Source organism: Cydia splendana, chromosome 12 (genome assembly GCF_910591565.1).
Source record: "Cydia splendana chromosome 12, ilCydSple1.2, whole genome shotgun sequence".
NCBI lineage: Eukaryota > Metazoa > Arthropoda > Insecta > Lepidoptera > Tortricidae > Cydia > Cydia splendana.
The window spans coordinates 7945524-7967303 of record NC_085971.1 but is presented as its reverse complement, the minus strand read 5'-3'; the positions used below and the strand labels follow the sequence as shown (position 1 = coordinate 7967303).

At 37.3% G+C, this 21780-nt stretch overlaps 1 protein-coding gene across 2 annotated transcripts in view; it reads left to right on the top strand.

Annotated features, from left to right (window-relative positions):
* The first annotated feature begins 6041 nt into the window (after positions 1-6041).
* The window catches only part of LOC134795418 (protein-L-histidine N-pros-methyltransferase), an 83168-nt gene continuing 67429 nt past the window's right edge, over positions 6042-21780 (top strand). The window contains exon 1 of one of the 2 annotated variants that reach the window (XM_063767256.1): positions 6042-6204. In XM_063767256.1, the coding sequence (XP_063623326.1) occupies positions 6148-6204 (57 nt within the window). In that variant the 5' untranslated portion in view covers positions 6042-6147. Of the gene's footprint in view, positions 6205-11172; positions 11737-21780 lie in introns of those variants that run through there. The other variant, XM_063767255.1, reaches the window with a different exon arrangement.

Genomic DNA, 21780 nt, shown 5'->3' with positions numbered 1-21780 from the left:
GCAGCCGGACTTTTTCCCTTTGTTTTGTTATTGCCCGAGCCTCGATTATTCGAATTACATTTAATTCATTTCCATCTCGATGGTAATGTTCTATGCACGGCGTTTACCAGGGACAGTCGATCGAGACGCTCTCGATTCGACTCATTACAGTAATGACGAAAGATTATTGAAGCTTTTAGTGATTTATTTATGTGCTTGACACTGGTCATAAATTTAGTTGCCAACTTCAATCTTGGGTGTGTAATGTTTAATATAATTATAAAAAAACTATCATACATTTGTTATAACGCCATTTGATATATTATTGTATGTTATAATGTAATTTTTATTATACGTTTCCTTTATTATATAGTGATTTCATCTAAACTGCCATTGATATAATGCCTAATGTAATATAATTTTCAAATAGTATATAGACATGTTTTATAATGACATTTGTTATATAATATTTTTGTATAACGTAATACTTCATACAATTTTATCAAGTATAAATACATATATCGTATAACATTTATTGTCATATTTCATTTACTGATAACGTAAAGTTATAGGTACATACTTTTTATAACTAGTACGCAGGCCTACTGCTTTTGCTAGCTATTTTATTATAGGGAGGTCGCAGTTCTAACCTAACCTAACCTATTTTTTCACGGTTTTCGTTCTGCGGGGGCCGTAGTTCTAACCTAACCTAAACCACTTTTTTGATAGAATATTTTATTCTACAGAGGGTTAAAGTTCTAACCTAACCTAACCCTCCTTTTGTTAGGTAGTTATTCGTTTGTGCGGAGTCGCAGTTCCAACCTAATCTAAGATCTAACCCATTTATGTCATGCGACTATTATGCTAAATAAATAATTATGTGATGTCACTTGTTATATCAAATAATATGCTTTAGAGTATGTAATAATTATGGCAATGTATTTTAGACGAAGTGTAAATATACCTTATGACCATTATACCAATAATAACATTATGTATACCGTTAATTAGGTATTACGGAAGTATGCCATTTATTACGTTATTCAAAATAACGATATATCAAACTATAATATATGAAAAGTAATTATAACAAATGTAATGCACCCGTACACCGACATAGGATTCAGATTCAGATTTATTTATTACACAACATAAATATGAGTACCTACAAATTACATACACGTCAATTTATAAAACTAAGGACGCTATAAGCATAAATAATTTCGTACATTGACCCGACTGTTCCTATCTCCATCGCACGCGGATAATTATATTGCTGTCCTGCTCGCATAGTGTCATTGACCGCCGGCATCATGGGTGGACCAACAATATAATTAGGTACGCGCGTGCGATAGAGACAGGAACAGGCGGGTCAATATACGAAATTCGTGATCGTCAAAAATAAATTCAAATAATAACAAGATGATTGAGATAAATTATTTTTAATAATAATAATATGAGAATTTTCATCTGAAAAGGATCGTCAAGCCAAAATGAATGGAATGGAAAGGAAAAAAAAGAAAATGGAAATATTCAAAACTTTTTTTCAAGCATGATCAAATTTTAATACGTTGTGTTGACATCATGAAATGTAAACCTGTGTTTTCTAATTGCAGTCCGTAGAACCTTTATTCATGACGTATTTAGGTACCTAACAACAAAATCTACCTACGCAGTAGAATAGTAGCATTAGTCCTAAAGATCACTGCTACAGTAATATTATATCTGTCACAATATTCGGGTGCGTCTGCGTCCCATGAGATATAATTACATAATATATAATTTCATATTAATAACGTTCACAAGATATAATGAACGTTTGCTATAACATCAAAATCAATATTTTTATTAGGAATAACGGTCATTTAACATAATACTCATTTTGTATAATGTTTTTTTTATATAACACTCAAATACTATAAATTCGGTTTATATAACATACATAACGTATATCGATCACGTAACGTAAGTACATACGTAACGTATATACTATCTTTTAGTATAATGATTATAAAATATAATAGCGTATGATACCTGGATGCATTCCAGCGAGATTGGCGGGATCTTGCTCAGCACAGGGAGGACTGGAAAGGGAGAGGGGAGGCCTTTGCCCAGCAGTGGGACACACACATTGGCTAGTAAAAAAAAAAAAAAGATACTAAATAGGTTATAACTGCTACCTTGCCAGAAAAGTAGGTTAGGTTAGGTTAGAACTGCGACCCCTACAGAAAACAAACTGCTGCCAGAAAAGTAGTTAGGTTAGGTTAGAACTGCGACCCCTACAGGAAACAAACAGTTGCCAGAAAAGTGGGTTGGGTTAGATTAGAACTGCGACCCCTACAGAAAACAAACTGCTGCCAGAAAAGTAGGTTAGGTTAGGTTAGAACTGCGACCCCTACAGAAAACAAACTGCTGCCAGAAAAGTAGGTTAGGTTAGGTTAGAACTGCGACCCCTACAGAAAACAAACTGCTGCCAGAAAAGTAGGTTTGGTTAGGTTATTCTAAACGAGCATTATGCATTTTGGTGTTAGATGTATTAAGTAATTTACATTATAAATCTGAGATATTATGAACGTTATACATAATGATCGTTATATACAATGATATTATACTTAAATACCGTTATACTTAACAAAAATTGATATTTTGATGTTATATCTAACGTTCGTTATACACCTTGAACGGTATACAAAACAAACTTATACAATATGAGCATATATAATATGAATATTATAGTATAAGTTCTTCAGTCTTATATTACTTACCCACAATATTCATTACTTTTTAATTTACTTAATCACAAAAAAGCTAAACGACTTTCACAGTGGAATCGAGATCCAATTCCGTGGTACCGAGGCGGGCGCTCGGACTTAATATTAACGTGAAGAAAAGCGTCCATTAATGGCAATAAATGCGGTTACGCAAGACAACAGATGCCTGATGGACGATTTTTATTAGAAACGTGATGAGTAGTTCGTATCGAAATCAATGCCCGAGCCACCGGCGCACGTGAGCGCTGACACCTTCCGGCCGGTGTGAAGCATTATTATTTTTTGATAACTTAATGCCCGTCTCTGTAACGGTGTAATTGTCCGTTCAGCGGTTTGTATTCCGTCGAAAAGATAATTTCTCGGTTTCTTCCCACCCTTTGTGCTGCTAAACCGATTTCCTGCCGAGCTACGTGAAAATTTAACCGAGTTAATCCCCTATCGAGCTTTTAATGACATTTTCTTGGAACGTGAAGCCGCAAGAAAACAACCAACATGCCCGGTTAGCCGCAAATCATAGAAAGATTTGCGAGCATTGATAAAAATAAACGACGGATGAGATTACGAAATCAATATGAAATTGCATTTCCTAATGTCAATTGTTAGTTACGAAGTGCAATAAAGTTCCAATAATCATGATATGAAATAATTCCTGAGCGATGCGCCGGAGTGTCTTCGATCTCTGTTTAGCATGAGTGTCGGTATAAGTCCGTCTCTTTCGTGGCCCGAGGATCGCACGGGGTATGATGAACACGGTAATGATCCAATCAGAAGTGAAGTGCATCAGCCGGCCGCTGTGAGAATGCGGTTGGGGGTGCAAAAACTACGAGCACGGATTTAAATTAAACTGACCGCTTGCTTTTATTCTGAAACACCTTGTTGTTATATATTATGGTTTAGGTAATTATTTAGCTACCTACAGATCTGATTGCTCGATTGATTTAAATAATTACTGTACCTACATTATATATGTAGTATTTTACTTGTAGTAAAACTACCTACTTACTTGGAAAGTCGGAATGCCAAATTGCTAATATCGTAGGTACTAACAAACTCATTGGCTTCACTAGACTGCGGCGTCCAGTATGGCTTCGGATTCCAATTTTTAATCATTTTATATCATCATTGGATTACATGGATTACATACCTAATAGAACTTCTCAAGTTATAAAACTTATTGAAGTATGTAAATTAGGTACATAATTTACTTGACTAGAAGTCAAAAGATCTAGAATATCATCAAATATAAATAAAACTAACGCGAAACCCAATATGAGTGCGGTAGGCCGTTATGTGAATAATTGAAATAATCGTAATCCAAATTACGATGTATAATTTTCAAACGAACTACTTTACTGTAATATTTGTATGATGAATGAGTTTAGGAACTTTTATAGGTATAGGTAGTTAATACGATACTCGTATATATCAATTGATTATTTACCTGTCGCTTTTCGGTGAAAGAAAACATCGTGAGGAAACCGAACTGATCCCAATATAACTTAGTTCCCCCTCCACTTGCCGCCCTGAAACTAAGTTTGTACTAAATACCATGATATAGAGATCGACATATTGAAGTGAATATTATCATGATTGACATAATAATCACCATCAACCAGTCACCACCAGTTTTCTGTTGCGGCGTCACCAGAGCAGGGACACCGCAACAGAAAACTGCGTCACGAATATTATTTTACAGTACATATGGTCCTATTTTCCCGCACTAGTGCGTAAAATAGCACTTTTCGTGCGATGTCAAAAGTTTAAAGGGCCATATGTATTGTAAAACGTTGTACGATACACGTGCGAATAGGTAATTCGCAACTCGTGTCGATTTAAAACACTCCCTTCGGTCGTGTTTTAATTTATCGCCACTAGTTTCGAATTTCCTCTTTTCCGCACTTGTATCGTAAATAACTATTTTATTCGTATTTAAAGTTTTTATTATTGTAGGTATCTTTATACATATGTTAGTTTTTAAGGTTGTTGTTGTTAATCTATGGGCCTTAGTTGCCTGAAAATAAATGATTTGATTTGATTTGATAATAATTCTAGAATATGTGGAACCAAGAATAAGATATGTGAAAACATTTTTGCGATAACCATTGGAGTATGATACGACGACATCGACGGTCAATCTTCTTGTAACCTGTGCTTTACTCGGTTTAAATGTATCTTCTCTCGTCCCTTTAGCAAAATTTTCACCAACAATCCACCCTAATTACACGCAAAATTATTCATACGCCAAAATTACACGAAAAACTTGTAATAGTCTCATTTATTGCCCGTATTGCACCAATAGGCACTAAGTGTGTGCTTTTAACCATTTTTTGAAATTAAAAAATAAGTAATGGTCTCAAAACACTGGCTGTTACGTTTCTCCGATGGCTTGTAATTATTTTAAATGTCCCGCAAGGCGCGGACGCAGCGCCGCGGGCGCGCGTGATCGACTAAACTAAACCGTATTGAACCTAAACAAATTAAAATGGTTAGTGTCCGATTATTTTATTAAAAAATACTTAGAATCAGTGCTAGTGCTAGGTCACTTTCGTTTTGTCTTAACTTCCACTACATTTATTTTATCGCCGATTTAAATGACAACTTTAAATAAATTAGCAGGCCTTATTGTCGCCGTGTCGCGAACTGTTATTAAAATATGTCGAATTGAGCCCTGAGAGGCTACCGCGGTATATGGGATCAATGTATGTAATGTAATGGAAACACTGGAAACGCACAGATCTTATGCCATATTATATTATTAACAATATCTAATATAACTATCAGGCCAATTCGAACGTACGCTGACATCAGAATGATATCAGTTACCTAGTTATCGGACATTTTGCTCGCACTTTTTCGTAGGTACCTACATGTCTTGGCACGAGCGAGACGTAATTACAATAAATGAATGACATCATTCAGATATCATTGATATCAATGTACGTTCGAATTGGCTTATTTTAGTGAGACCTTGAGCCGTAATACCTATTACCCACTTTCGGAAAACCCAGCTATGACTCCCAATACTTTGAATACAGACAAATAGTCTACATCATTATCCTCATAGTCTTGACCGATTACGATCTCATTCTTATGTTACCACAATGTCCACAATGTTTGATGGTTGATCACATACTTGATAACAATAATCGAAGTGGGTCGCGCCACCGCGCACTGCACACTGTAAACCGTGTGCTCAGGCCATTTTAATTACACACTTAACATTTTCTAATGTTCACGTATTACTAGAATAATTCCGTTATCGGTCTTAGAACAACGTTACGTATCGGTATCTCGTTAATAAAAGATATAGATATAGATAAACGAAATTAATTATCGCTCACTTCAAGGCGGTCGGTGCGCGGTTTACAACTGAATTCACATTGATAAGTGTTTCAAAATGTCAGATTGGCGAACTGAGTGGCAGAACTTGAAAATACCAGATATTGAAGAAGATGTGAGTACCTACTTACATATTATTACAAAGTATTTTGCTAAGGTATAGTTTAAAATTGAAACCTAAAAGATAAGACGCTGGTTCTAACCGCTTCCGCAAAGTACCATCACGCTCTGCGATTGTTGAGCCATTTAGGGTCCTAGGTAAATTGGTTGTTCAATACTTCCGCTATGGAATGTCCAATTTAAGTAGAACCCTAAATGGCGTAACAATCACGGAGCGTGACTGTACCTATTACTTAGAGCTGTTGACTTATGCCTGATCTTAATTATTAAGCTTAAGCGTAGGTATAATGCATTCTAAACAAAATGGTTGCTTGGAGTCTAACTTCAAATGAAAAATATTGCATAACCACAGTGAGCAGATCGCCGTTTTTAACTGTCATCCACGGTAAACTAAAAGCTACTATTCCTAAAAATCTATTTCTGGAATTGTACCTATGCTATATAACAGGGGTCTCCAAACCCCGGCCCGCGGGCTAAATCTAGCCCTCGACGCGTTCCAATCTTCCAATCCGGCCCGCCGACACCCATCAAAGCGAGTGCCCACTGTCCGGCCCAGGCCGTACACCGGCCGGGTTCAGCAACCAGACAGCGCGAAAGTTTCTGAAGCGCAATATAGCTCAGGTAAAAAAGTTTGGAGACATCTGCTATAGACTATTATTTGACATCATCGACTACTACCTACTAGAATCTGGTATTACAACTTACTAGTTTTCGTTATCTTCCTCTCTATCGCTCGAATAAGCAAGAGTGATGGAGAGGCAGATATCATCATTATTTCCCCATTGTCCCTTATCAGTGCCTAATAATTATGGCCACTGTCCGTATGTAATGTAGTAGCTAGGTGCCATCAGGGCCGTCTTAAACTACCCCAGCATAGTTTAAGACGGCCCTTGGGCACATAAGAATTTGGGGCCCTTTTGGAAAGTAAAGAAAGCGAATTAAACTAGAGTCAGACCGTGAAAACACTGCAGCGATTTTGATAGCCCTCGCAGTTTAAGTGTCATTTTAAACGTCAAACTTCTATGAAATTATGACGTATAAATAACACTTGCATTGCGTGGGCTATCAAAATCGCTGCAGACTTTTCTTGGTGTAACTCTAACATTTTTCTACTATGATCTTCTATTTATTATGGGTAATCAAATATACTGTCTGTCCTTCGGGGCCCCCTGAGGATGGGGGCTCTGGGCACGGGCCCCGTGTGCCCTTATGGTAAAGACGGTACTGGGTACCATAGGAAGTACCTGTACCTACATAAACTACCCACTAACTAAACTATTCACTCTTGGCTCTGTGAGCCGTATTAGCCCGTAGCCGTAGACCTCGCGAGCGTAACTTAAAACTCAATAAATTTATGGCTCCGCCGTTTTAAAAATATTAAGTACCAAAATTTATACGACTAATAAAAACTTTTACAAAAAAAAAGAAAACCGACTTCAAAAAGGATAAAATAAAATATAATTGTTATTACATGTACATAACTTAAGTTTTCTGGCACTGTTCATTAATACACCGTTTAAGTATGTTTGATTTATATAGATAATTCATAATTCTTATGTACTTTCATATTTTAATGTTTAGGTTTATATAATCCAATTAAGGAAACTGTAAGTCTACAATATTACTAAATGCAATTGTATCCAATGTAGCAATACGAGACTGTTTGTTTCTAAATAAATAAAATAAAATAATCCGTTTTTAATTATATGCGTTACTAACTGATATGTTTGAAGTCGGTGCCAAGCCAAATTTGAAGCATACCATGATTTTAGGGCGATCCGATAACAATGTTTGCCATAACAAGGATTGCCTTACACGACAGCAATTATCATACTTTCTGTAGATACCTAAGAACCCACTGTCAATCCACCTTGGCGCAGTCCGTACCATGTTTGTCGGTACTAGTATAAAACCAATGCAATTGCTGATATGTTTTTTAAAGAGCAATTAATTTTTACTATTTTTCGAACTGTCCATAGTACTCAGGTGTGGGATTGGGACTGAGTTATTTCCCGCCTCTTATCCAGAGAACTTGATTTCAAAATATAAAACAATTCAAGAACCATCTACAGGGCTTTAACTTTTTACCTGCATGGCAAATTTCACCAGTTTACATGGCAGTTGTTTAGCTGAAAAGGTGACAAAGAGACAGACAGAATTACTTTCACTATTATAATACCTATTAGTACAGTTGTAATGTGATTTATAGACATAAAGCTGATTATTTTTGACCGGTATTGTTACTATTTGTCTTGGCACCGACTTCAAACATATCAGTTAGTAACGCATATAATTAAAAACGGATTATATTTTATTTTATCCTTTTTGAAGTCGGTTTTCTTTTTTTTTGTAAAAGTTTTTATTTTTCCATTTTTAATTGTAAGGCATTGTTAACAGCTTATGAGTGACGCGTGACGCATGAATGAAAATAATAATGATGCATATCACTAAATTCGTAATCATTCCTGTCACTACAGTGCACAAACACAAAATCCATCCTCCGCCCCGCCACTGACCCAATCCCTCAACCCCCAGATCACTCAACCTCACAGCACATCAACCCCTGATCACGGAACCCCTCGACCCTGAAGCCTGAACCACCAACCCTTCAACCGCCATTTCCCGACTCCTCAGTAGCCTTACCATAAGTCTAACACTGACATATTCGCTAGCGTGTGCGTAACTTACTTTCTATGCGTCTCGCTCGTACTGGCATCCTATTAGTGCGAGCGAGATGTATAGAAAGTAAGTTACGAAGACGATAGCGAAGATGTAGTGTCAAACTCGTGGTAAGGCTACAGTTGTACTTCATCAAATGGGTTATTAACGGGAGGAAATGTTTGAGTTACTATAAAAAACAACGATTTCGCCATACTCGTACCTTTAAAAATTGAGGAGTTCCCTCATTTCCTTATGAATTCCGTCACCAGATTATAACCAACAATATTATGGGAACACCTTGGAGGTAACTTCGTTCAAACAAAAAAATAATTACTCAAATCGGACCACGGGTTCCGGAGTAATCTACACTTATAAAATCATCATCATTTATCATCAACAATCATCATCATCAGGTCCACTCCATCAAATTAGTGGTTTTTAAGAGGAAATGCTTGATTTGCTTAAGACAATACCCAAATCACCATACATGTGCCTTTAAAAATTGAGGAGTTCCCTCAATTCTTCACGGATCCCATCATCAGAACAGCACCAGATTAATGTGGGACGCTCTTGGAGGCAGTTCCCTTCAAACAAAAAAAAATTGCTCAAATCGGACCTCGGGTCTCGGAATAATCGCTGAACGTCGTACATTTTAAGAAATCGTCATGATTATCATCAAAACAATCATCATCATCAGGTCCACTTCATCAAATTGGTGGTTTTCGAGGGAAAATGCTCGAGTTGCTTAAGAAAATACCCAAATCACCCTACATGTGCATTTAAAAATTGAGGAGTTCCCTCAATTCCTCATGGATCCCATCATCAGAACAGCACCAGATTAATGTGGGACCACCTTGGAAGTACCTCCTTTCGAACAAAAAAAGAATTACTCAAATCGGCCCACGGGTCTCGAAGTAATCGATGAACATACATAAAAAAAAAAAACATAGCCACAACCGAATACAGAACCTCCTTCTTCTATGAAATGGAAGTCGGTTAAAAAATAACTATTACTCATCGAACCTACTCACAAAATTTCACGAGAATCGGTTAAGAATTGCGACGTGTAGAGGAGAACATCCGGATCCGGACATACGAGAGCATTTTTGCCCAAGCTTAAACGGAGACCTTCGCTAACGGTCAAATATCTTCTAGATCAGGGGTCTCCAAAGCCCCGCCGAGACCCAAAGCGAGTGCCCACTGTCCGGCCCGCTCCAGGCTCCAGGGGTGAGCATATAATGAGTTCCATGAGGAACTGTTCCTAACAGCAGCAACCAGACACCCTCCCCCGGCGCAAAAACCGACGGTGGCCCGCTCGATAGTTTCTTAGGCGCAAATATGGTCCTCAGCTAAAAAAGTTTGGAGACCTCTGTTCTAGATACAAACGATGTCGCATTTGAGATCGATACACTTTATTTTTTTAATAAAAAGATCTATCGCAACTGCTCAAGCGCGGCGGTTACTGTTACCAGTGAACGGTCGGTCACGGGCAAGGCCAAACCTTAACAATCGGGCTTATAGGCACTTTTACCGAATATTTCATTATTTATCTAACTAGGACACACTCTAACTTTCATGTGAAAGTGTTTAAGACTATTGGGAAGACCATTAATTAATAAAAATTAATCGCGTGTGTGCTAAAGTGAGTAAACAACCATAACATAACAGTTGAATTGGAGAAAGCAAGATGGTCCACTATTTGCTTCGAGAGATGCGATCCATCGCGAGGGCTTCGGTGGAGTCTAAGCAAGAAACGGTTGGTACCTATACTCGTATTATTGTCAGGCTTCCGTTGTTTGTTATTATTGGTTATTAGTTTTTTTCACATTATCATGTCATCCACGGTAATTAACGATACGATTTTATCGTCACGACACAGCAGCACCTCAAAAGAAACAACACGATAAAATATAAAAGAGTATTAAGCAGTTCTTCGTTTTTATACAAGGATAAGGATATAGAGCCTACCGCCAACATCGAAAAATAGAAAATGGTTATCTGCCTCTCTATCGCTCGAATACGCAAGAGGCAAAAAAGATAGAGAGGCCTAGAGAGGCACGTTAACGAAACTTCGATTTTCATTTTTGCAATAGGCACCCTCAGATTAATCTGCGTTCAAGTTACTATTTGCATGTCACGATGGCTCTTAAATCTAAATTAATAATAGAAAATATAATAATGCTTTAAATTAAGAATTCCATTATCATAGAATAACAAGTTAAAATAATATTATAAATTCATTTGTCTTTAGTAGTGTGGTTGCGGAATAGCTATACCCGTAAACGCGCTGCTGTCACCGAGGGAACGCCCTCTGTTGGGCGACAAGAAAACTGTTATGACATTTAGAAACCAAATAATATTTATTTAAATGTATTGTTATCATTTTTTTTATCTCAATTGTGTTAAAATACATATTTAAGGCACGTGATAGTAGAGATATTTCATTAAGGTCTTTACTCTGGATAGTATGTATTTCATAGCCGGGTACAAGAGACACTTAACCTGAAAAATGTAACCTACTGACCAAAACACCAAAGAATATTAAATGCCTTTTGTTTTCCGTATCATATTATGTCAATTAAGCATAATATGTTATGCTATGACTGCTGTGAATGTACAAATTAGATCTGATACTGATTTACATTACTGTTACTCAAAGGGAAGCCAACAAGAGTGTCCTAAGGATGAGGAGTTACTGAATACAAAATACTGTAGCCCTAAACAAGAAAACGATCAGAGATACGTTGAAGACATGGCTAATAATAACCAATTGAATGGGTTATACCGTCCTAGGAGCGCCCTGGCTCGTGCATTTTATGAAAAACAAAGAAATGACAGACACCTGCAGGAATTTGACCAAACTGAGGTAAGCTTTATAAAAGATAGTTTATATTATTGATATTGTAACTGTCGTGTTCCTATAAGTATCTATGTATTGGCCTTTATCATATTTTGAGGCTGAACAAATTTCTTGTCAGCTATTTATTTACTTAGTTAATAGGAAAACCTGAGTTTACCTAAATGGAGCAATAATTATCTAAATTAACTAAGTTTGCACTGAGCAGAATTTGTGCTAGTGTTTTTCATTGTTGTTATAAAATAAAAGGACAAATGAAAGAATTTAACTAGAGCCAAACTCAAATTAGCGACTCCAGAAATCCAGTACACCCAAGTCTAGCCGAGTATTGCATTTATTTCATATTCCTAAAATGCCAAAGCAAATTCTACAAATTAGACCCTGTTTATTTAAAACAAAATACACTATAAACACCTGGAAACTGATGAAGCCAATACAAAGACATCCTGACCGCACATAACTATGTTTATAAACTTGTGTAGATACTACATTTCATACTTCAACAATCTATTAAGACTACATTTTTGTTTTTTTCCATGTTTGTAAAATGGTGTAAAATGTGTAAACATAGAAAATAAAATGTGTAAATACTGATGCAACAGAAAAATACACTCTCATACTAAATAAGTATAGAGTTACCATTATTTAGTAAGTAAGTAGTGAGTCATCTTACATGCTCCTTATTGGTAAGTGATGTAACTGAGGTACTATAAATCTGTAGCAATCGCACATTAAAACAAATTATGATATAACTCTTCGCATGGCAAACTCCCACAGCGGGAATGGGAAATTGAAATTTATTAACAACCAAAAAAATTACAGTAACAGTTCTAAAAATTGTGTATGATATATGCCAGCTTAACACATTCACTGCCAAGAACCCGCATCGTGTGTTCATTTTGTAGTGAAAATGGGGCGCCCGGCACCAAAAGTGTTAAGGGATAACTTTTACTGCGCTGATAAACATGGGAGGAAGGATAAAGTTTTTTCAGGATTTTGTAATGGAGGTACAGTCAGCAATTATTAGCACCTTTGCATTCAAACTTCTATGCAGGGTGGGGTACCTTTTCTCTGCAGCTGTCTGTACATATGTCTGCTCTTTAGCTGTAACTATAATTTGTTTTATACTATTTTTTACTTGTAGCTTGCAGACATGTATGTGCTACATGCAGAAAATAGAGATTGCATGTAGTGGATCCATGTTGATAAATAAAAATAAATAGGTATGATCATGGAACATTAATAGTTTTAAGTTCCAAGGAACATGTTTAATTTTTTATATTTTCCAAAAATTTCACTATAAGAGTAATTAATGATTTCAATAAACCATTTTAATTGGTATAGCATAATTATTTATACTTAGGGGCTGTCCATAAATTACGTCATCGATTTTTGACGATTTTGGACCCCCCCCCCTATAATCATCCAAAAATCATGCATCAAATGACCCCATTTCCTCCTACTTCATGCTACCGTCATCCGATGTCCAGACCCCCCCCCCCCCTAATTTGAAATGACGTAATTTATGAATAGCCCCTTATTTGCTAAAAGAAAAGCTTAATTTACAAAAGGTGGACCTAACGCCATAATGCATTCCACAGTGCCTTAATGTCTCACTGTAATACTGCGCAATATGTTTGAATAAATAAAATAAAATAAAATAATAAGATATAAGCATAAAAAGCATTTATTATTCTATTCATGAGATTTATAAAATATCTATCAGCTAGAAATTAAATGTAAAATGCTGTATTACAAGAAGGTAGTAGGTACACATTTGGCGTTAAAATAACTTAAATAATGTAGGTATGTATTGTATATTTAACTTCTAAAATAAAACTAAATGTAAACCATAAACTAATACTAAATGAAACTAAAATACATCTAAATTTGGGCCCCTTTGGTTGGCATGGTGCGGAGGCTGCTGGCAGCATTTCTCCACTGTATTGTATGGGATACCTACTAATATGTTGCGCGAGAAAGCTGCCAGGTCTTCGGTTACCAGTGAAGTCAACCAAGTGACTTATTATGTCAGCTAGTGACTTATCACCCTGCCTGTGAAGCCAATGGTCCTGGGTTCGAATCCCGGTAAGGGCATTTATTTGTGTGATGAGCACAGATATTTGTTCCTGAGTCATGGATGTTTTCTATGTATGTAAGTATTTGTATAATTATATTTATCGTTGTTTAAGTAACCACAACACAAGCTTTCTTGAGCTTACCATGGGACTTAGTCAATTTGTGTAAGAATGTCCTTATAATATTTATTTATTTATCTTATACCCTTAAACGAGCAATTCTTGTGTATTCATTTAAATATATTTATACATTTCGGGGATCTCAGAAACGGCTCTAACGATTTCGATGAAATTTACTATATGGGGGTTTTCGGGGGCGAGAAATCGATCTACCTAGGTCTTATCTCTGGTAAAACGCGCATTTTTGAGTTTTTATATGTCTCCCAGATATTTATCTACTATAGGGCATAGTCAACTTGTGTATTAAGGTACAGGCGTAATTCTAATTTTAATTATAAGATATGTATTCGATCTGGATTAGATAAGGATCGAATTCATATCGTATAATTAAAATTAGAATAATTAGGTAATTGATTGAGTTAATTGTATGTAGACTGTAGCATCCTACCAAAACCATTTCATAACCTTTCAGGACGCACATGTCTGTCTGCTACGCCGTAGCAATTCGCTTTGTACATGACTGTGCCGTTGATGTTGCTCTAGTGGGTTATGCTGGTACACACTAGTTATCTAACAGTTGACAGCTATCTAATATTACTAGTGGCTCTGGGAGCTGTAGACCTCGTGAATCTCCATGGCTCCGCCATTAAAACAAAAAACAAAAACAGAATCTATAAAAAACATCGAATCTGCTCCCAAAATTTTACGAGTATCGGTCGAGTTGAGACATGCGTCATGTAGAGAATTAAAAAACACCCTAAAAATTTCAATCGTGAGGACGGGTACAAATTATCGTCTACTTGGGGACCAGTGATTCAAATGTTGAAACCAGCGGATATATCTTCGGACCAGTGTACGGATACTGTGAGTGTTGCGTGTCGTGCCGTGGACAATAAACATTAAACTTTAACGGGTAGCTGCAATTTCTTTGTCTACCCCGAACATTTTTATAAACTAATTTCGGGTAGTTTAGTGGTGTTTTATTAATATCTCCGTTGACATTTGTTGAGACGTCAGTCTTTCCGTGACCACAGCTGGTGCAACTCAGCTGAAACGTCGGAATTAAAGGTAAAAACAATGAAATTATATCGCGGTAGACCCGTTTGTGTAATTAAATATATGTAGAGAACAGCCGGACATAGGAAAGCATTTTTGTCCAGGCCGAAACTCGGAAGTATGGCTCCCAGGGCTCGGAACCGGTTTTTTTGTAAAACCCGAAATAGCCCAATATTTTTAATTATTTTATGCTCTTTACGTAGGACTGAATCATGTATTTAGTTAATAACTTCGTATTATTAGATTGTCCCAGTAAAAAATAAATAGGTAATAAACCAAAGAACGAAAAAGAACGTAATTACTTGATGGCTCCCGCTTTGAGCTCACTCAGTCAATAAAGATGTCGTCCCATGAAACTTCACATTTCCCACGCCGTCCAAGGTCGCTAATTTTCCCTCACCGAATAGCTTGCACATAGCCAAAATATCACTCAAAAGTTCTGGCGCGCTCAACTCACAACCGCTCGGAGCAGTAATTAAGGGAAGGTCTAGCGAGTGAGAGAAATAGTGTATATCAGACATCAGTTTTGTTAACAGTGAGCATTTTGGACGTGTGTATCTATAATCGTGTCGTTGTATCGTGTGTGTAAACTATTCTGTGACCGTAGCACGTTTGGGGCACAATACCTCCATACAAGATATACGCTGGCAAGTTAATTTGTCGGTACAAAGAGGCGTCAAATTTGAAAAATGTTGGCGCGAAGTTTCGATTACTCATACAAATTTCGATTTTCGCGTGTTTATCTGACAAAATTGGCTTGTATACTCTGATTACCCTGGATACATCATGTATGGAGCTATTCGTTTATAATATCATTTTCCAAATTTGACCCTAACACCCGCTTGTTTATGACTGTCCTTCAACGTAATATGAACTGTTGATTAAATTAATAACTATAACAAACCACAAAATTTTAAAATTACTCTACATTCGTCTTTTCTCGGTGCCTAGCCAAGGTGCCAATCGTTTGCGCTACGACAACGAAACGCTATCTGTGTCTCTATCCAACTGAACACGCATTCTAATGCCTTGACAATAGAGGCGTGTTCACATATTTGTAAGCACCTTGGCCGCCTCGATACACCTGATAGCGACTATACCTTTATAAAAAAAATTAAGCAAGTTATCATATGCCGACCGATATTACGTCTCAGAAATTTCCTTTATGACACGTGTAGTTCGCAAATCAAATCTAGTGAAATAACGGCGGCCGGGAGCCTTGAAGGGCTCACAGCCTGATTGCCAGATCCAATTTTCCTCCTGTAGCCAATTCCCTCAAGCATCAGGTCGCCCGAGCACTTCTAGGCGCGTACGCAATCGACGCTCACGTGTACCTCCATAACGAGGATATATTTGCGTATGAAGAACACGAAATACCTCTGAATTGTGGAGGGAATAAGGCATTCAACCCGCTCCTCCCCACCCCGAAAACGCCTCCCGCTCGCGACCCTTTTAACTTTCATCTCTGTCGAGTGCTCGGTCCACATACTTTTGTTCTATTTGATCAATGTTATTAAAATGTCGCGGGCTTCGGGATTACAGACATCTGACTATCGTATAAGCCGCTCAAGTGTAATAAGGGACTGGATTTCATGAAAGTTTGCGGTTTGAATTTTCTTATCACGTTTATTGCACGGCCCTTGTGGTATTTTTTAAATATAAAACGAATGGAAAACAAACGCTCTCAATAAACGTTTGACTAATAAAACGGAGTAGTAGTGAATTTGGCTGACTTGCTTCATATCATCATCAGTTGGATACTTTTTATACTGTTCTTTTTCCGATTTTCTGAAAATATCATCCAGTAAGTACTAATGTACTGTAATTACCGCTATGGTCATTAGTATTTGAGAATAAGAATAACAACTGAAAACACATCCAAAACATTGATCAGACTGAACAATTTACAGGGAACAAGATAGATATACAGCCCAACCATCGAACGTTAGTCCGTTTTGTATGTTTCCAACTCTAAAGTGTGGTATCAGTGGTATCACAGTCAAAATATTAGCCCAGATTAGGTTTACCAGGCCCAGCATGTATGTATACAACCTTCACATAATAATATTTTTTATATATTTTCCGTAATTTATGTTACTTCAGATTCAGACTTAAAGATGACAAATTGACCAGCTCTCGAACAACGCGTCACTACATTTATAAATGCTGGTATACCTATGCTATATGTGCTGTGTCAAACTTTAAGAAAAGAAAATCTTATGTATAGTTATTTGGGTATAATTTCGACTTTTCAAAATCCTTTACATACGTGGCGGAATTTATAAGCTCAACGACGCGAATGAATAACAATCATGCGAGCGCGCACATTCGCCACTCGGTGCGCTCGCGTCACACGATCTCAACCGTCACCCGTAATCACTGCTATCCATTCTGTTAAAACCACCCGGGGATAAATTAGTTAAGTAGACGCTTCCGCTAATCGGCCGGTCGGTGCCGGTCGCTCTAAATGGATTAATTTATACTTATGAGCGAGGACATTTTCGGTGTCACGCGAGGATGGGGTGATTGTGTTGTGATTGCTTGCGCTTCCTATGAAGGCATCCTTTATTAAACGGGTCGGCCTCGTATCGCGCCCGTCCGTAACATTAAAACTCTTTAGTATTGCGTTGCGCAAGGCGATAACACTTTGCGATACATTATCCACTTGCTTTCATAGTTCACCAATTGACGCTGCATTCTATTTAAGGAACTCTTTTGACGTTGTAGGTCACCTTTGTTTCAATTAGTGTTTTGCGAATTTGAATAGGTGATACTGTATACTTACATTATAAAATGTCGTGTACCTGAGGTAGGTATATTGCATGCTAGTAAATTTCAGTGCTCATCAGAAGTTATCGTTGTTTAAGGATACTTTTCTGACTGAGATAATAGGCGGAATCTTGGGCCAACTTGAAACTGGGTATTTCAAATTAATTAATAAATATAAATAAAATAATAGTATTAAATATAATTAATCTCTTTTGTTTTTTTCCGTACCGTAGTGTCAGAAGTTTGAATTATCTCAATAACTGAAGAGCGAAGCTTACGTATTCCCCTGCTGGACTGAAGTCGGAGTTTACTTCAATCACATCCTCAGCCATTCAAATACGTTCATATTCCTATTTGTTTGTCGTATAGATGCACCTCGATACCGGAGGCGTGGTGTCCACGTCCTAAGACACCTGAGTCGCACTGGGCGCATCGCTCACTGCAATCTGTACATTATTTCTCCATTGTTCGCGTAACGAGCCCCCTCCCCCTGAAGGCGCCACCCGTCACCCTCCCCCCTGTTCCCAGGCACCCCCCCGGGCGGGTGGCTCGCGCCTTTCTTTTATCATTCCTCTCTTTATTTCCGAATGCAAATAATCCTCCACACGTGTGAGAACCGAAACCATTGTTCTCGCCTCCCGCCCCCACCGGGGACCTTGGTGACGCAATCTTTTTCTTCGGCATTTAGGCAAATGTGAGCATCTACAATATCAGCACATGACATGAGTCGTTACGTCATATTTTGAGAAAACTATACGAATCCAACTTGTTGACATGGCTACCGAACACTTGGTAAACAAACGTAACAAAACATATGCCTGTATTGCTCAAAAACGCCTTTGTACAAACAGCAACACTCCTAACTGTAAACTCTAAATCATAATTAGATTCCAAAAAAAGTAAGACAATGTTGCCACTGCAATAATTTGTTTGTAAAATAGTAAATTCCTTTTTATAAATAAATACGCTAAGATAATTTATTTATTGGTAATTTTACTCCTACGATTTAAAAAAGTACTTTTATTTACTTTTTTTTACATAAATACAAGACGCGCTAGTAAAAAGTGGCAACATTGTCTTACTTTTCTTGGAATCTAATTATGATTTAGAGTATAGTACATCGGTGGGCCTTATTTACAGAAGGCATAAGGTCCACCGATGGATCGATCTACTGTTAACAGTATGGGCGATGGTAACACCTTAGCTTTTAACCTAACCTCATGTTGCTTTAACATTTTTGTATTGAAATTTAATCATGAATTTTGACTATAAGTTTCAATGAAACATACCTACGTGTATTTTCAAAACCTTTGCTGTCCCATCAATTTTCTTTCGTAGACGAAAAGTAGACGCTCTCTACTCATTCTACATACCTATTTTTATTGCTCTCGACTATAGTTATATTTTTTTCTTCATAACTTATTATTAATCAACGTCTTATAAGAAGTAAATAATGGACGGCCAAAGGGCTCACTAGGGCAGAGCGCTCGGGCCAGCGGCGGCGGCGCCCCACTTGCCGAGTGGAGGACAAACAGCTCGTTAGGCCTCAGCGGAAGGGTGGAGCGCTGACTCCCAAGAAAAACGCTAAGTGGGAAATCAATAGGTATTAGGCGCGATATCGGACCACCGTGTCACACCATGATGGATGGCAGCCCCCAACTTCCCGCCTCGAATCTAATAATGACAATATACAAATTGACGTCCGCGACCGCTTCCGAAACGCGATAGTGCGCCCCTGTCACCACTCACATTATGTAAACAAACATGAAAAAACGGATCGGTCGCTCTCAATTTCAGTAATAGAAATCTCAATTACGGATATGTTTTTTGCGTCGCCATCTATCATGCGGCGTCCTCAGAAGGCTGCTCCCGTGTGAGTCAATCGTCGCGTCGAATAATGGCGTCGCCTCCGTGACGTCTCAGAGCGCGATATTGGAGAGGATCGGCGGGCGGGAGTCACTCGCGCCTCTACATATTGAAAGCTATTCGGAATTTGCAAATAAATACACATAGGTACATGCACGCCACCTTAGCGGGCCGCCGTGCGCGACACCTCGCGCATCACTGGTGCCTCTAATAAAATTGAAATCGCATTTGCTGACTCTCTGAGACCATCCTTCTTTGATATTGGAAGCCTCAAACCTATATTAGTTCTGAATTTCAAATAGTGCGCCCTTTGCGAACTTGGGCGGTTCACATTCTAATTTCTAAGCTACCCGCCCGAAGTGGAAATGGTGCCATTGAAAGGGTTTTTCTCATTTCGTTGTCTACGAATATGAGTTCACAGCCTGAGTGTGCGGTTGGAATGAAACTAGAAGAGATTTCATATTGATTGGGGTTGTGGTATTGACTGTCACCCACCCACATTTGCAAGCATGAGTCTGGCAAACGCACACAAACTAAGTTTAAGTACATTCCTCAACCTTTCATTAGAGATCTTGCTCATTTTCATGCACCCTCTTAACATGCAGTGACAGTGAGAGGTGTGGAAGGTCTAGATAGTAATTTTCAGAGTTAAGATAGATAGAATACTCTTTATTGCACACACAAGATACAGCTGCAGGAAAAAAACAATTGATTAAATATAGAGACAGACAACAGGCGGTCTTATCGCTAACGAGTGATCTCATCCAGACAACCTTTCGGTAGCGGAAATGGAGAAATTAATCAAAATGAGTTGGGTGTTGCTAAACTTTTATGAGGCCTACTTGAACACATACAATAGGCCTGATGACAGTAACAAAGAATCATAAAAATTATGGTTTCGAAGAAACATATATGTTAATATGATTTATAAAAATGGCCCAATCTCAGTAGGTATAAACTGAAGGATTATTAATATATTCAATAAAATAAAAGTACAGAATTCTCCAATCGGCCATTTTCACTGAAACACCAATCAGAAGCGATCTAAGAAGTGACGTCATCAATCCATGACATATTTCTTAGAGCAGCATAGACAACCTCATTTACCGTAATCCATACGTCCTCACCAATGAGTTTGGAGGTTAAAAAAATATATTATTTCGCCATTAAACATTTATTACGTCCAAAAAATATTATTACGCGATATAAAGTAAATATTTATTTGTTATTTTATAAATAAAATGCTATATAATACGATATTTCACCAAAAAACTTTTTAAATTATTTGGCTGAATGGAACTATCATTGCCATGTTGGCTGTCGTAACCAGAAAAAAATTAAAAAGTAAAACCGGCGCTCGGTATTTTTACTAAAAATTTACATGTATCTAAATAATTAATCTTAAGTTGCAACCGTGTGAGAGATTTTGTATAAAATGAGTTATTGTTAATAATTTTTGTAATGTATTTATCACCCCTAATCATAATATATGGTGCTGAATTAACAATATCATTCGAGTTCAAGGCAAAATTCGTAACTGTAAGTATGTAAACAATATCTACCACACTACCACCAACTAATTTATGACGTCACAAATAACGTGCGAGGCGTTTTCGCGCGAGGTTTAAACTAGCTACAATAAAATGCAATTATTTATGTTAAATCTTATGAGTATAGCTGAAATATTGTGTTTTTCGGAACCAATACAAGTGTACCGACAATATTAAAAGGGATTTCAAAATTTTTCATCAGGCCTATTACAGTAAATAAACGTAGGACCTACACATATGAAAAAAAATATATAAATAGACAATAGACATACATACAAATGTAGAAACAACAAACCAATATATAGCTAAATACAACAGTTACATGTCAGCCACAGAGTAAAAAATAATTACACTATGGGAGAGATAGAGAATGTTCTTAAAGTAAATAGTTTTTTCAAATACCTACATGAAGAGATTGAGTGCACCTAACGTCTAGAGGTAGAGTTCCAGAGTCGAACAGCTTTGAGTGTAAAAGAACTGTTGTAAAGTTTTGGAGAACACTGAGAAGAGGATCGGACAGGAAGAAGCAAGGATTATTGTCGTTGTAACAATACTTTCCTCAACTCTGTTCATCCAATGGGAAATGGAAAATTATATGAACAATGAATAACTGT